At 39.5% G+C, this 16,230-nt stretch overlaps 1 protein-coding gene across 4 annotated transcripts in view; it reads right to left on the reverse strand.

Annotated features, from left to right (window-relative positions):
- The window catches only part of myo1b (myosin IB), a 64,326-nt gene that overhangs the window by 20,057 nt on the left and 28,039 nt on the right, over window positions 1–16,230 (reverse strand). For all 4 annotated transcript variants that reach the window (XM_053626852.1, XM_053626855.1, XM_053626854.1 and 1 more), the window contains exons 4-9: window positions 9,956–10,050; window positions 5,623–5,727; window positions 4,287–4,333; window positions 2,573–2,636; window positions 626–724; window positions 61–164 (exon numbers count right to left, since the gene is read on the reverse strand). In XM_053626852.1, coding sequence (XP_053482827.1) covers window positions 61–164; window positions 626–724; window positions 2,573–2,636; window positions 4,287–4,333; window positions 5,623–5,727; window positions 9,956–10,050 — 514 coding nt within the window. The remainder of the gene's footprint in view (window positions 1–60; window positions 165–625; window positions 725–2,572; window positions 2,637–4,286; window positions 4,334–5,622; window positions 5,728–9,955; window positions 10,051–16,230) is intronic.

Here is a 16,230-nt window from a genome sequence, read left to right on the forward strand (position 1 = left end):
TATGTATGTGTATGTATGTATGTATGTATGTGTGTGAAAATATATGACTGAATAACTCACCCTAACTGTCCTGAAATTTGCAGCATCATCAAGTCCATTGACTATGGCAGAATCAAGACTTAGATAATTATATTTGCTGATGTCTCGGTCCAACTTTAGTTTTTCTGGCGGGGAAAGAAAAAAAAAAAAAAGAGCATGATATATTCTAGAGGCAGTTTGGATCAGCCCTAAACTCCCAGATTTTCTACTATGGGGATCCACACAATTCCCATTCAATTCCAATATTAAATACCCCACAAACATACTTATGGTCAGCTAGGATTTCAAAGGCACACTGCCTCCAGGGTCCTTCAGCTATTTGATGTCTGAAATTAAAGAGGCCCACTACATTGTTCTCTTACAGTGAGCATGTCAACAATGGACATGGTCCAGTAAAAAAAAAAGGCAGAACAATAGCTGCTGGCCCAGATACTCAGGGTTTTCCCTTCTGTTTCAAAAAAACCCCCAAAACAAATCTTCTCTTAACTCAGCTATGCATAACCCGATGCATAAGACTAATGGTCATGTGTATAGCTGTATGTCACAAGCCCAAGAGCAGAGCATGTAAGTGCTTGTTGTCTCTTACTGAGTGTTTCATCTGATGCTCCAGATAACAGCTGGTAAAAGACATGGAAGTTTCTCTCTCCTCTTGGCTGCTTCACAACACGAGATTTCTCCAAAAGATCTGAAGGAAGAAAGCATTATAACATTGGTATGCACAACATTTTCTCATTTCAGCTGAATATTCAACAAGGCCACCCCCTTCAAAGTGCGTCTGAGATCTGAAGAACACACAAGGTGTTTGCTTCCAGGAGGGACAAATATTTGCATTGTCAAGGTGTCTGCAGTGTATGTAACCACTCATTGTCTATTGTGTTTGTGCTAGAACAGGAAATCTCACAGGAGAGATCTATCTGGAAGGGAGGGAAGCATGCCTCACTACACACTGACTGATCTGAATTTTGACTAGCATAGGCACACTGTATCCCTGTTGCAAGGTTATTGAGTTTTGTCCCTCTTCTTGAAGCATAAAAAAGAAGAAAAAAAAAAAATCACCTAAGATAGAAGGCCTCAAGACCTGAAATATATACTCCTTCACATCACTGTGCTGATGATATGAAAAAACAGCACACAAACCTCACCTATTCATATCATACACTTCATTTGAATATATTTACACTTAACCTTTGGGGAAATGATGAATACCAAACATCAGACAATAATAAACACCAAGGGTTAGTGGTTAGAGGAAAGATGTTTGTTGAGCTGGTTTAACCCATGCCAGTGAGGGCAAAACCTCATAAATAATGCAAGAGTTTATTAATCTAGTCCTTAGTCCACCTTCTCCAGACTAAACTGTAATCCAAAACGCATCATGAGACTTTTCCCCACTTTCTTTTTACATGAGCTTCATACATAAACTGTAGAGAAGTTAGAGTAAATGAAAAGAGAGAACGAGGATTATGAAAGTTCAGAAAGTCTCATTCAGACAAAGGAGACTCTTATCTGCATGTTCAGCTTTTGTACATTCAGGAAAAAAAAATTAATCCAAGAAAACCATACAATCAACACACTTAAGGTCCATGTAACATTTGAGGAAATTCACCTTTAATCCAAATCCATTTAAAATCACATAAAAATATTGATAACAACAAGACTGCTAATATTAATTATTCTTAATGTTAATCAGTAATATGCTACATTGGACCAAGTGGACATTAGCAAGTATATATTTTCCAAGTGCTTGTCTCTGGGTGGGTTAATGGAGTCAAAACAATGGAAAACTAAAAGCAATGAAGCAGACCTGATGAACCAGAAGAACAGGTAAAGAGTAGGGATAGAAAGGAGAGAAAGAACGAGAGAAAGTTTGGCTGTGCCCATGAACTTTCACTGGAAAAACACAAACACTGGTTTATTGATCTTATTCACTCTTTGTTCCCGCCTCACATGGACAGGGACATGCCACATAATCTACAACTCAACTTGAACACAATCCAGATTACACAACATCTATTACATCAGGGCACTACTGATTTCATTAGTAATGTTTGTGGAATAAAGCAAAACACCCAAGAGTGTGTTCGACATATGCAGCACCGTTTGGGCAAATGAGTTAAGGTCACAGGGAATTTATAGTCACTTAATACACAACAATGGAGCAAACGGTGGCATTCAGAATAGCATAAAATAGGTTGTGTGGATACTGTATCCATGGCAGACGATCTGGGAATGTGTGAGTGTCAGACAGAGTAAGACGTGCAGGAAAGGCTAATCCAAGCCCGAGCTCTTTTGAGCACACCCTGTATTTGTCTGTGTGTCCCAACCCACTAGCATAACTGCAGGAGGAGAACACACTTTTGGGTGGTTTGCAGCAGGGCAGAGCTCCACTGCTGTTTGCTGCAGCCATCACTGTGACCACACAGCTGGATCTGAGAACCTTGTGGAAAAAGGGCAGCTTCTGTAATAGACAGTGAGCCTCAGTGAGGTACTGTTTAATGGGTCAACCCAGTATCGATCCTGTAATTATACTCACAGTTACTGATGACGCCACCCAATGGATCCCCTTTGAAGTCAAACTCGATATCCATGTACTTCCCCTGTGAACGAGGAGAAAATATTTGCATAAAACAATAAGGAGCTACAAATAAATTGAAATAAAGGGTCTAAACTAGCTTCTGTTTTAGCCCTACACAGTCATAATAAGATATGAAGGACCAGTGTGTCCCACCCTGTGATGAGATTGCACCAAGACCTTTAATACTGCTTAGTGGCAGGACATGAAGAACCACACGTATTCACTGTGGCTTTTAAATGGCAGAATAAAAGAGAACACAGAAGTGGTAGTGACTGAATCAAGCTAAAAACACAAGACTTCCACAAGAGAGCAATTAAGAAAAATGCCTTCTCCCCCCAGCTCAGTCTCTTGGTCAGGTTTATTCATAAAGTAGACCATAAATTTTTGCTGGAGTAATGAACTAGCAGTGAGGAAAGTGTGAAGGTGAAAGAAACTGCTCTCTGTCCTAACTTAAAACTGAAAAGTAACAGTAAGCTCACTGTCTGGAAGTGTCTTTCACTCATTAATTCCCCCCCACAGTTAACATCTCTTCAAAGCTACTACCTCAATAGCTGCAGCCAAATTCAATAAAACGTTTTGCCAGCCATGGGAAGTAACTGATTATTTTTTTCCCCCCATTGTGCAGAAGATGATGACACATTATAATACAAGTTAAAAAAGCATTTGAAGATCTGACAGCAGTAGTTAATGGGCTTGTGGAGTTCTTATGCAGAACATGTAGTGACTCTGGAGCTCTGGACTAATTGAAGAAGTCTGGAATCATGAGATGACATCAAGAAGGAATCTGAAAACAGCCCACATACCCCCACTCTCTTAAAAGCATGTAGTGAGCGTGAGAACACTCCTGCACAACTCCATGTCCCCTCAGATCTGCACGCTGGAATCTAATATTTTTGTTCCCCCACTGGCTGGTCCCTCTAAATGCATTTACATAACACTGCAATACTAGCATTAACTGATACAACACAGATACAGCATTATTAATAATGCATGACCATGGTTTGCCTCTTTGTGGAATTTATTCCTATATTTATTCTTTTTTTTTATCTCACATTTATCGAGTGGATTTTAGATAGATTTCAGTGATATTGCTGAAATCTTCTTTTAGCAATTGCTCAGCCATAGCCCATTACATAATGCATATCCATTGGAAAGGAAAAGTACCTTTAAGCACCCAAGTCCTCTGAACAGGCCACACGCACGCACACAGCTTTGCCTTGATGATATTTTTCAGTGTAAGCTGCTCTGTGCATTGCTCTGAAACTAAGGAGTGTCTGCAGACACACCCAGCGAGTTCTGATGCATACTTATACAACATGATGTTGTTGCCTGGAAAGTTTCAACTAGTGTTTTGGTAGAATCCTGCTTTTTGCATTAATAGTAACTATGTAAAAATGTCAGTCAATCAACAGAAGAATCCATTTAAAAAAAAAAAGAAAAAAATGAATGAGGTTTACGGTCAATAGCATTTTGAACTCCTGGATTCTTCTTTATAAACTATATAAAGAGCCACAAAACCATTTAGAGGGGAAAAAGGAGCTGTTTTGGTAGGGTTTGTTACTAGAATCAACACTCTACATGAGCTTAATCTTATATAAACAAAAGACACTTAGTGGAGTGATCCAGCCACAGAGCACATTGCCAGAAAGCAGATGGATAGACAGATACTCACAAATCTAGAGGAGTTGTCATTCCTCACAGTTTTGGCATTCCCAAAAGCTGCAAAGGGGAAACACGTACCAAGTGAATGACAAGTAGTAAATTTCCCTACTGGTGGCTATATAAACAATGCAGTAGAGCAGGGTTTTTTTTTTTTTTTAAATCTTGTACATGTTAACTGTCTATGGCCCGTATAGTGATTTTAAGCCAGATAACTTAATAATTAAACTTCTTGTAACTTCATGAGCATGATTGATAAGAGCCAACGTTTTAAAATTGGAAGTAATCTTTTTTTGGACTTTGGAATACACCACTTTATTTCTGGCTGCACAGAGCAAGTACAGGAGTGAGGCCACGGTGCAGGAAGTCTGCCGAGCCTCAGGAGTGCAGATCATTATAGCCAGCAGCTAAACTCTCACAGATGTGGAACTCGGCTGGGCACTTCATTGCTCATGGGCATTTCCTGTGCATGGCCCCACATTAAAAAACACACATTCCTGTCTGCGATCAGGCAGCAGAGAGCTTTGTGCTCCATTAACAGTCAAGTCAAAGGAAGACAGCTGAAGCAGGGGCAATACTCAGAAAAGGAGGGGCAAGAATGTCTTAGCACCCCTGTTTTCAAACATGTCAAGGGCTAAAGGCATGGTTTCGAAGTTTTGAACTCACCGTTTGGTTAGAGGTGAGATTCATAGCCATGTGAACTGATTCGACCTCAGTAGAAGATGCAACAGGCCAAAATTCTTGCTTTGTGAGCTACATAACCTGCCTTTGTGGAAACCTACTGAACACACATGTGCACCTGGTAGAACAGACATTTCCTTTGCGTGAAAATCAAATGTCTATTCTATCAGGTGAAATTTGCTGAGGTTCTGATATCTAGTATTGGTGCTTGAGGTTGAGAGATGGTTTTAGCACATGGTCACTTTTGAGTGGTCAGGCTAACAACAGTTAAAATAAAACCTGAAGGACAATATACTTCATAATAATTATGTTTTATATAATTTAACTGTAATTTGCAACTACTATGCTTGTGATACCACCTGTGTTATCTAAAAGTTATATTAAATTACACTGCATGCCAAAGCCAAAAATCCTAAACTGATAATTAAACATTACATTACGTATATCTTCCCTTTTATTTTTGTACTACCTTGCTATAGAATCTGTCCATTATTATTGTGACATAACTACATAAAAACAGAAATACTGGTCATTTAAATTGGTTTTAGTTTTATATTCAGTTCAGTATGGAATCATAAAGAAAAAATTAACCGATAAAATGCATTATAGATAAAGATGAAGATATAGATGAAAACGATGTGATGAAGGTGAAAGAGCTTTACACATACCCTCTAATACAGGATTGGATTGCAGCAGCTGCTCTTTCACCTTGTTCACCTCCTGGCCCTTCCCACACACCGCAGCCACATATGACATCACCAGCTTGCTGGCCTCTGGAACACATAGTATAATGAGATGGGTCAGAGGTCACACTCTTCCAGATGAAACAAGGCCGCACCCCAAAATCCCCCTTACATCATTTTCGTCAGCTCAGCTTTCCCACCCCACCCGAATTCATTACAGAAACACACTACCTCCGCTCACAAAAAAGAAAGCTAATCACATTTAGCCCACATTTAATATCATAGTAATGAAATGACAATTATTATAGTGGTGGTACAGGTCCAAATCCCTGACACAGTGTTCAACAAAAGAGACTCATGTAATTAATCCAGGATGCAATGTAAATTACTCTTCCATGTCTATATTATGCAGTGCTTGAGGATATGGCAGACTTTGGTAAATTGTTAAAAAGACCTGGTAGGAGAATCTTCCTGGTCGTGAAGAGGGATGAAAACCATACTAGGTTTAGTGAATGTTAAAGCTGATCATTCCATGACGATTATAATCATTTCTTTTTACATGCAAGAATACATTTTACATGGAGAAAATAGCTGAAGTAAAAAAAAAAAAAAAAAAAGCTAAGAGAAAAAAAAAAAAGGAGACAACAGGACTTCCGAAGACTTAATATACGAAACAACAACATATGAAGAAAACAGTATAGTGGACAAAATCAGTGATTAATTCATTATCCCAGAAAATTTGGGCACTGGAAAAGGGAGACACATTTTCCGTCTTTTTCCTCAGCCTTTGTGTGAGAAACGAGGTCGTCATGGTGCACACACGTTTCTGAGGTACGGACATTATACATTATCCACTTTATTTCTCCCAATCTTAATATTTTACAATAGAGATGGTTCTGTACATCATAAACACACTGACCGCACTTACACTTTGCCTTGCAACTGTTGTTTATGGAAATTTGTTTGATTTAATCCAGATTATTCGCTATAAAAATAATCAACATCATCGTGGATTATTTTTAAACTAGCCCAAATTGGCATTCATGTTATTAACTGTTTGCATGCTGCTCCTCCCCGAGCATGAGGCAGCATGACTCGTGCACCAATTGGCTTCTATAAGCACTTTTTTGCTGTTCATATTTGAAATAACTAGGTGCAATAACAACTCTATTGAGCTAAATATGATCGTGAGCATGCCGCCTCATGATTGCTCATCAAGCAAAGCAAGCAAATAAATGAAACATTAGCTTGTATCAGTTAAATAACATCTATTTTAAATCGTCGGTCGATCAAAGGAAATAATTATTATTCCAATGCAATTTAAAATGTACTGAGTTGTGAAGAACAAACAAAGTCCAGCTGATATACAGAATATGCATTTACGGAAGAGCCACCTGACCAAAGTAGAAAACAAGAACTCTGCAATTTAATTCATTGTGGAACAGATTTTGATCATCAGTGAAGCACACTTATAAATGAATTCTATGACCTAGATACTCAAACAGTTTCATCAGCTTTTAAACTACACAAATGAAAAAGCGATTACAAAAATAATCCCAAATAATCTGAAAATTGAAACTGATGTTCAATGGACTTCCTGAATTCTACTACACCAAGGAGTTGTGATGGATGGAAAAAAGTAATTAAATGCAAGATCAACAAATATGCATGCTAATAACACATAGCATTTCAAGTTCCCTTTATATGCAAAAGTCATGTTGAAAAGATTGCTTGTCTAATTTTTGCAGCAGTATTCCTGGTTAAGCATCATAGTGAATTAGGAATCTATCAGTCAGCAAGCATAGGAAAAAAACCTGTAAATGCTGACATCATTCTCGGCAGCTCTCTAGCAAGCCCAAGCAAAGCTCAGCTGAGCCAGCACTGGAGTGACAGGCTAAAGTGGAGCATATTCACACTGAGAGAAGACCTCAGCATAACCTCATCCACTTTTAAAAGCAGTTTGGACATGGCAGACTACGACATCACATGGGGGCTGAAATCATCTCAATGTGGTCCAACAAGCAGTCTGTATTTGAAGATGGGCAGGAACTATCATTCAGCAGAACCATCATTAGTTTGTAAAAACAAATTAACTGAGGAAGTTTATGACTAGTGAGGAATTAGGCACTATAAACAAAAACAGACATACAAGCCCTGGCCTTTAGGAGAGTATAAGATGGCCACCATGTGTGAAAATTAAATGGAGACCATAAGTGATACCCATACCAATGAATAACTCATAACTTCTGTTTGATGCTAGACTACACCTGGCAAACATTTACAGTTCTTTATCTGACTCCAGATGCAGATGAGAAATTCACCACACACAAAAAAGCACAAAGAATATAAATATCTAATTCTGCTTTATCACAGAATCTTTAAAGCAACTTCTGTACTGTTTTATATATACAGTATCTCACAAAAGTGAGATATACACATTTTTGTAAATATTTTATTATATCTTTTCATGTGACAACACTGAGGAAATGACACTTTGCTACAATGTAAAGTAGTGAGTGTACAGCTTGTATAACAGTGTAAATTTACTTTCCCCTCAAAATAACTCACACAGCCATTAATGTCTAAACCGCTGGCAACGAAAGTGAGTACACCCCTAAGTGAAAATGTCCAAATTGGGCCCAATTAGCCATTTTCCCTCCCCAGTGTCATGTGACTTGTTAGTGTTACAAGGTCTCAGGTGTGAATGGGGAGCAGGTGTGTTAAATTTGGTGTCATCACTCTCACACTCCCTCATACTGGTCACTGGAAGTTCAACATGGCACCTCATGGCAAAGAACTCTCTGAGGATCTGAAAAAAAGAATTTGTGCTCTACATAAAGACGGCCTAGGCTATAAAAAGATTACCAAGACCCTGAGACTGAGCTGCAGCACGGTGGCCAAGACCATACAGCGGTTTAACAGGACAGGTTCCACTCAGAACAGGCCTCGCCATGGTCGACCAAAGAAGTTGAGTGCACGTGCTCAGCGTCATTTCCAGAGGTTGTCTTTGGGAAATAGACGCATGAGTGCTGCCAGCATTGCTGCAGAGGTTGAAGGGGTGGGGGGGTCAGCCTGTCGGTGCTCAGACCATACGCCGCACACTGCATCAAATTGGTCTGCATGGCTGTCGTCCCAGAAGGACGCCTCTTCTAAAGATGATGCACAAGAAAGCCCACAAACAGTTTGCTGAAGATAAGCAGACTAAGGACATGGATTACTGGAACCATTTCCTGTGGTCTGATGAAACCAAGACCACCATCTTGGTTAAGATGGTGTCAAGCATGTGTGGCGCCAAACCATGTGAGGAGTACAAAGACAAGTGTGTCTTGCCTACAGTCAAGCATGGTGGTGGGAGTGTCATGGTATGGGGCTGCATGAGTGCTGCTGGCACTGGGGAGCTACAGTTCATTGAGGGAACCATGAATGCTAACATATACTGTGACATACTGAAGAAGAGCATGATCAGTATGCAGTATTCCAGCATGATACTGACCCCAAACACACCTCCAAGACGACCACTGCCTTGCTAAAAAAGCTGAAGGTGAGGGTGATGGACTGGCCAAGCATGTCTCCAGACCTAAACCCTATTGAGCATCTGTGGGGCATCCTCAAACGGAAGGTGGAGGAGCACAATGTGTCTAACATCCACCAGCTCCGTGATGTCATCATGAAGGTGTGGAAGAGGACTCCAGTGGCAACCTGTGAAGCTCTGGTGAACTCAATGCCCAAGAGGGTTAAAGCAGTGCTGTAAAATAATGGTGGCCACACAAAATATTGACACTTTGGGGCCAATTTGGACATTTTCACTTAGGGGTGTACTCACTTTTGTTGCCAGTGGTTTAGACATTAACGGCTGTGTGTTGAGTTATTTTGAGGGGACAGCAAATTTACACTGTTACACAAGCTGTACACTCACTACTTTACATTGTAGCAAAGTGTCATTTCTTCAGTGTTACATTAAAAGTCATAATCAAATATTTACAAAAATGTGAGGGGTGTACTCACTTTTGTGAGATACTGTGTGTGTATATATGTGTGTATATGTGTGTGTGTGTATATATATATATATATATATATATATATATATATATATATATATATATATATATATATATATATATATATATATATATATATATATATATATAAATAAATTGCTACAACTATAAGACCAGCACAGATTAAATTAAGATTTATTATGATCTAATAATGCAGTGCAAAAGTGTTACATTTTGTTCATATACTGTACTGCCATGCATGTCCTGGTAGATCAAATAATTAAGCATATTCAGTCTCACAGGGCTCACATCAGCCTTACCAGTCTTTCCTGCACCACTTTCTCCAGTAATGAGGATACACTGGTCCTTATCTTGATCCCGAAGAGACCGATATGCTTCATCTGCCAGAGCATAACTGGAAGACAAAATATTACACAGGACATGAATATATAGGATATATAGGATACTTAGGAGTTGACAAAACTATAGGTCATAAATATGGTTTAACTGGTTTTTGCATAAAACTGTACTCTGAAATACATGCACTCATTGAAGGCTCCCAGTTTAAATTTAAATCAGCATTAGACTTCCCAACCTCATAGAAAAGCTTTCTTCATCTCCTTCACTTTTGTGTGAGGAGAAGAAATGAATGGTTAAGCACACCACATGTCAGCTAAACAGCAGCACATTGCAATCCTAGACAGAATTACGTCGAATCTGCATAACAGTCAACAAATGTGTTGAATCAAGAGATGGCATTTTACTTTACTGGTGGTTTAATCTTGGCTGATATACATTATAAAGTTCTCACACAATCACTCACAGAAAAAAAAAATATTCACAATATACTTAAACATGTAACATCACTTCTAATTCACCACTGAATGTTGCATCTTGAGTTCTCACATTTTGAACTCTCAAATAGGCAGTTACAGTTTGTAGAGGTGGAATGAATGGAAAAATGGGTCATATTGTCCTGCACTGAGGAGGCTGTACAACAATAACCTGATTGTGATTGATTTGCTTGCATGGAACTGTACAAACAAAAATGCCACCAGCAGAGAGAAGAGAGAAGCGAGCATATGGGTGATGACGTATGCTCTAAGAATCATAATCAGACTCAACCAACCCACATTCTATGTCGAACCTATTTTATTTCACTTCCATTATGCCACAACACTTTAATCTACTCAGCCAGGCAGCTAACTCGCTCAGTCTCCCAGTTTTCCCTCTGTCTGTACTTTTCTACAATCATTACACAGGAATGTTCCAGAACCACCACTAATAATAGCTCTGATTGTGAGGGAAATGTTGCATGTAGTTTCCCCTTCTGTAAAACATTTAGAAACACATGAGACTCAAGTCTGCAGGGAATTCTGTGTTGCCTGTATATATGTTATATACACACAATCAACTCCAGAATTGTTGATATCCCTCATGAAAAAAGTAAAAATTTAAATAAAATAATACACACAAGGTGAAGATGGATCATTTCCAGTAACATTTAGATACCTGATACTTATACATGGATCTTAAACACTCCTCCATGCAAAATATTTCAAGCTCTATTTATATTTTCATGTTTGCTCATATACATTTTCCTCTTATTAACTCATACCATTTCAGGGTTCAAAAGAAAACAACAAAACCATGACCAAAATATTCATCATTAAGCCACTAGCTTATTTTACATTCGGTGTGGATGCTTGACTCTGCATGCAGTCCCATTTATTTCAATGAACATAGCAATGACAGCTCAGTTCTGGTCTCATCTGGCCACAACACATGATTCCACCAGTTTTGACGATGTCTTGTGAAGTCCAGGCGCTGCAGTTTGTGGGTTGCTTCCAGGAAGGGCAACCCCTCCAGTCAGTTCTCCTGTACATTGCGTCTTATATTTTAGTTTAAACTTAACAATCCCAAGTATCAAATAAACTATGATAATGATTACTAATTCTTTCACAGAGCTGGCACAACACAACTGCAAAGCGGCACTCACAAAAAAATCCAATTATTCACAATCCCTAATATAGCTTCATGCTACTCAAAGCAAAACCTTGCTGAAACAAACCAAATGATCCTAACTGCAAATGGATATCCAACCGTGCGCTGTACAGAAAAGGGAAGCCAAAAACTAGAAGTGGCAATAGAAATGGGTGGAGGCTTGGCACATGTGGAAATAGGCAGAGTACAAGAGAAAGAGAGAGAGGGTGACAGAGGGACATTGAGCATTACATCATGAAAGAAATGTGCAGAGTCTAGAGAACAGATGTTGGTGCTTTGTGGGTAAATGTGGAAGCACAACCTAAGCCATACAAAGGAGGACAATAGCAGAATGACCCCCAACGTTGCATGGGGAAGCACAACAGCAGGGATGAGTAGAAGGGATTGGTTATCACGATGAATATGAAAGCATTAAATCTGAATATGATAAGAGCCTACAGTGGGGGAAATAAGTATTGGCTGCATCTATATATATTTTCAGTAAATATATTTCCAATGAGGCTATTCACATGTAATTTTCATCAGACATCAGTATTAACTCAAGAAATCTGGAAATATAAAGAATTCACAACATTAAAGTCCATAAATAAAGTTGTGTGTAATAAAGCGGAATGACACAGGAAAAAAGTATTGACCACGTTAAGAAAAAGCGGTTCTCCAAGGCAAGGCAAGGAACCAGCTGAAATCCATCAGTAATTATACCCCCCATCTGTGCAAATTTATATCAGCAGGGTTAGTAAATTGATGGTCTATAAAAAGGATTTTCGTTACCAAGGTGTCACACAAGAAACATCTCATGATGGGTAAAGGCAAAGAGCTCTCCCAAGACCTTCGCAACCTTATTGTTGAAAAACATATAGATGGAATCGGATATAGACATATTTCAAAACTTCTGAATCCTCCAGTAAGCACAGTTGGGGCCATTATCCGCAATTGGAAACATCATCACTCCGTCATCAACCGGCCACGCACAGGAGCTCCTCGGAAGATTTCTGGCCAGGGAGTCAGAAGAATAGTCAAAAGAGTAGCCCAAGAGCCAAGGACCACTCGGAAAGAGCTCTAGAAACACTTTGAGGCAGCAGGTGCCATCGTCACAGAGAAAACGATAGGCAATGCACTCCACTGCTCATGCTCACCACTCAAGACTTAATTACTAAAGAGAAGGCATGCCGAAGCTTGTTTAAAGTTTGCTACAGCTCATTTGGACAAGCTTATGAAATACTGGGAGAGTGTAGTCTGGTCAGACGAGAGTAAAATTGAACTTTTTGGCTATCATACTACACACCATGTTTGAAGAAGAAATGGCACTGCATGTCACCCTAAAAACACTATACCAACAGTGAAGTTTGGAGGTGGAAGCATCATGGTGTGGGGCTGTTTTTCAAAACATGGTACTGGCAGACTTCATATAATTGAAGGAACGATGAATGGAGCCCTTTACCGGAAGATTCTTGAGAAGAATCTGCTGCCATCCACCAAGATGATGAAGATGAGATGTGGGTGGACCTTCCAGCAGCACAACGATCCAAAGCATACAGCAAAGGAAACTCTCAATTGGTTTCAGAGAAATAAATCAAGGTGTTAGAATGGCCAGTCAATCACCTGACTTTAATCCAATTGAACAAGATTTAAAGACAATATGTTTAGAAGAATGCGCCAAAATCACCCCTGAATTCTGCGGCTGATTAATTTTTTCATACAGGAAGCGTCTTGAAGCTGTCATTACAAACAAAGACTTCACCACTAAGTATTAAAAAAATTTCAGTTAGCGTGTTCAATACTTTTTTCCTGTGTCATTCCACTTTATTACACATAACTTTATTTATGGACTTTAATATTGTGAATTCTTTATGTTTCTGGATTTCTTGAGTTAATACTGATGTCTGGGGAAAATTTCATGTGAATAGCCTCATTGGAAATATATTTACTGAAAAAATGTTGACACGTCCAATACTCATTTCCCCCACTGTGTATGGTGATCCATGCATACACTGCATACTTCGGTGGGGTGTCTGCTCAATCACAACACCAAACAAAAGGGAGGGGATACGTATCAGATTTGTCACAGACTTCCGTACATAGCTCTGAACTGCACAAGGATAAATAAGTAAAAAAGAAACACTAAATGAGTGTGTGTGAATTTATATTCTTAAACAGTATGCTACTGTGAATGATACAAAGCCTAGCAAGAGGAAATCAAAAGCAGCATCTGAGAACATCAAAGCAGGCAGTTGGTAAGGCTATACCCAGAGGCTTCCACATCTGGCCAGAGGCTGAAAGAGGATTTTTGTGTGGAGGATGGGGAGGTGCCTGGCACACCCATCAGCACCATCTTGCAGGAGAATGACCTGTAATTTCAGTTTCCTTGTGGTAGGGTTGAGGCCAATAGCCACAACATGATTCAATGTTGAAAATAGAAAGTCCTTCCACTGTTAGCCTTGCGAAGGTGAACGTTTATCACCCAAGATAAACTTTCAGATGGAGAATGCAGTAATTAACCTTAGTGTCAATATTTTTTTTATTTTTTTTAATGACCAACTTGAAGAGCTTCAGGAAAATGACCCAGTGATCTGAAACCAGAACTGGTTTCAAAAAGTCACACTTGTAATTACAAAAATTAAGCTAATTAATGCAGGATAATACTGCACAGCCACATAGAAGCATAATGCTCCCAGTAGGGCCAACATTGGTGAACAGATCTGAGGCGGAAACTCAGATAAATAGTGATCCTAAAGACATGTGGACACTACAGCTAGGTCTGGCAGTAATAAGCTGGCTAGGCTCAGAACGAAACTGCAAAATAGTGTAAATTTGTTGGCACACCACCTACAAAATGAATATTGGGGATCAGGTACAATGCCAGTATCAGCCATGTCCCACTGTATGGAGAATCAAGGGAAGGGTCCTAGGTCCTAGGTTTCTTTCGCATATCATCTTGGGGAGTTTTTCCTGGCCACCGTCTTGCTCAATAGGGATAAACTCAAACACTTAAAATCTGTATCCTGTGTTTATATGTTTCTGTAAAGCTGCTTTGAGACAATGTCCATTGTTAAAAACACAATACAAATATAATTTAATTGAATTGAAAGACCCAGTACCCACTGGAGACTCATATTTGGCTTTAGAACCTCTGGGGATCCCCTAGGAGGAGCTAGAAACTGTGGCCACAGATAGAAAAGTCCTGGCTGAACTTCTTAGTCTATTGCCACTTCAAGCCCCCTGAAGGAAAATGAATGAATGAATGAATGAATGAATGAATGAATGTATACTCTACACAATAGAAGCAAGGCTAACAACTTCATACCTGCATGAAAAACATTTCCAGCTAAATCCATAATTTGCTCCTATCACTCAGGGAACCTATACATAGCAGCTTATTATTCCTGGCCTCTATTGAAATAGCCAAATACCATCGGCTGGGCATGATTCTAAGGGTCTATGAAACCTGACAGAGACCAACAGCTTCCAGTTCCCCTTTTGACCTTGAGGTCATGAAGGCTTTCCCATCACTACAGGATGTGGAACCAAGGAGAAGACCAACCTCCAACCACTTTACAGTATGTGTCTGCAGGACTGATCACATGCAAAAATATTGTTATAAATAAAAATAAAAAAAACCCAAACAAACAAAAAAAAACCTTTGATTTAAGCAGTGCCAGAATACACCATTGTATGGAAACCAGTAATGTGTTTAAGTGTTTGGTGATGAAGTAATTGCACAAGACTTTGACAGGGTAGAATTGTGAGACACAATGAGCTTTGCCCAGACTTCTGTACTCTGCAGGATTTCCGTATCTTGTGTTGAACGAGCTGCAGGGGAAATGGAGGTGTTCCTTGTGAGATGACCAGGCAGCATCGGGAACACAGTCTCTTACAGCAGACAATGGGCTACAAATAGCTTACAGGACCAAAAGGTTCAAAACACACATGTGCAATCAGCCAGGTGGCAGTAAACCTGTCAGCTGTTTCCTACTGAAGCGTGAAGCAGTTCCAAAAAATTTGTTTAGATGAACAGCTAGCCTGTGTTCTAGGCTAATTTGTATATGTAAGCCTTGGGAAGCTCTGATGTGGCTTCAGGTAGAGAACGTACAAAACAATAGGTTTTCCCAAAATCCCACAGGTTTAAGCCATTTAGCAGTGTCTATTTTCCTGGCTGACATACAGGCTGCCTTATTTTCAACATGTACATACATCTTAGATGATAAGTTTTACACTTAAAACAAAGGCAGTACGTGAGACGTACTTGAGGAAAGCCCCTAGCTCCAAACAACACACACGACCATACTGCACACACATACAGGAGATCAGGAAGAGAAAAGTGTGAAGCAGGCTTTTTTTAGCCTCTACACCATGGATGGCTACAGTATTTCCCTGTCTACTCTGAGTCAGGCTTCCTGACTAAGGCAGGAGTTGGAAAGCTACAAACTGGGTGATCTGGGTGTGTGGAGTTGGCCAGCTGACCTTGAATCAGAGCTCCACATGAACCGTTTCAGAACGACACACAGTACAATACCATGTACTTGAGTGATGGCTGGCCACATGCACCATTCAAATTAAAGGCGTAGAAGTGTGTTGGCTTGGGGTAGTAGTT

Source organism: Ictalurus furcatus, chromosome 6 (genome assembly GCF_023375685.1).
Source record: "Ictalurus furcatus strain D&B chromosome 6, Billie_1.0, whole genome shotgun sequence".
Lineage (NCBI taxonomy): Eukaryota > Metazoa > Chordata > Actinopteri > Siluriformes > Ictaluridae > Ictalurus > Ictalurus furcatus.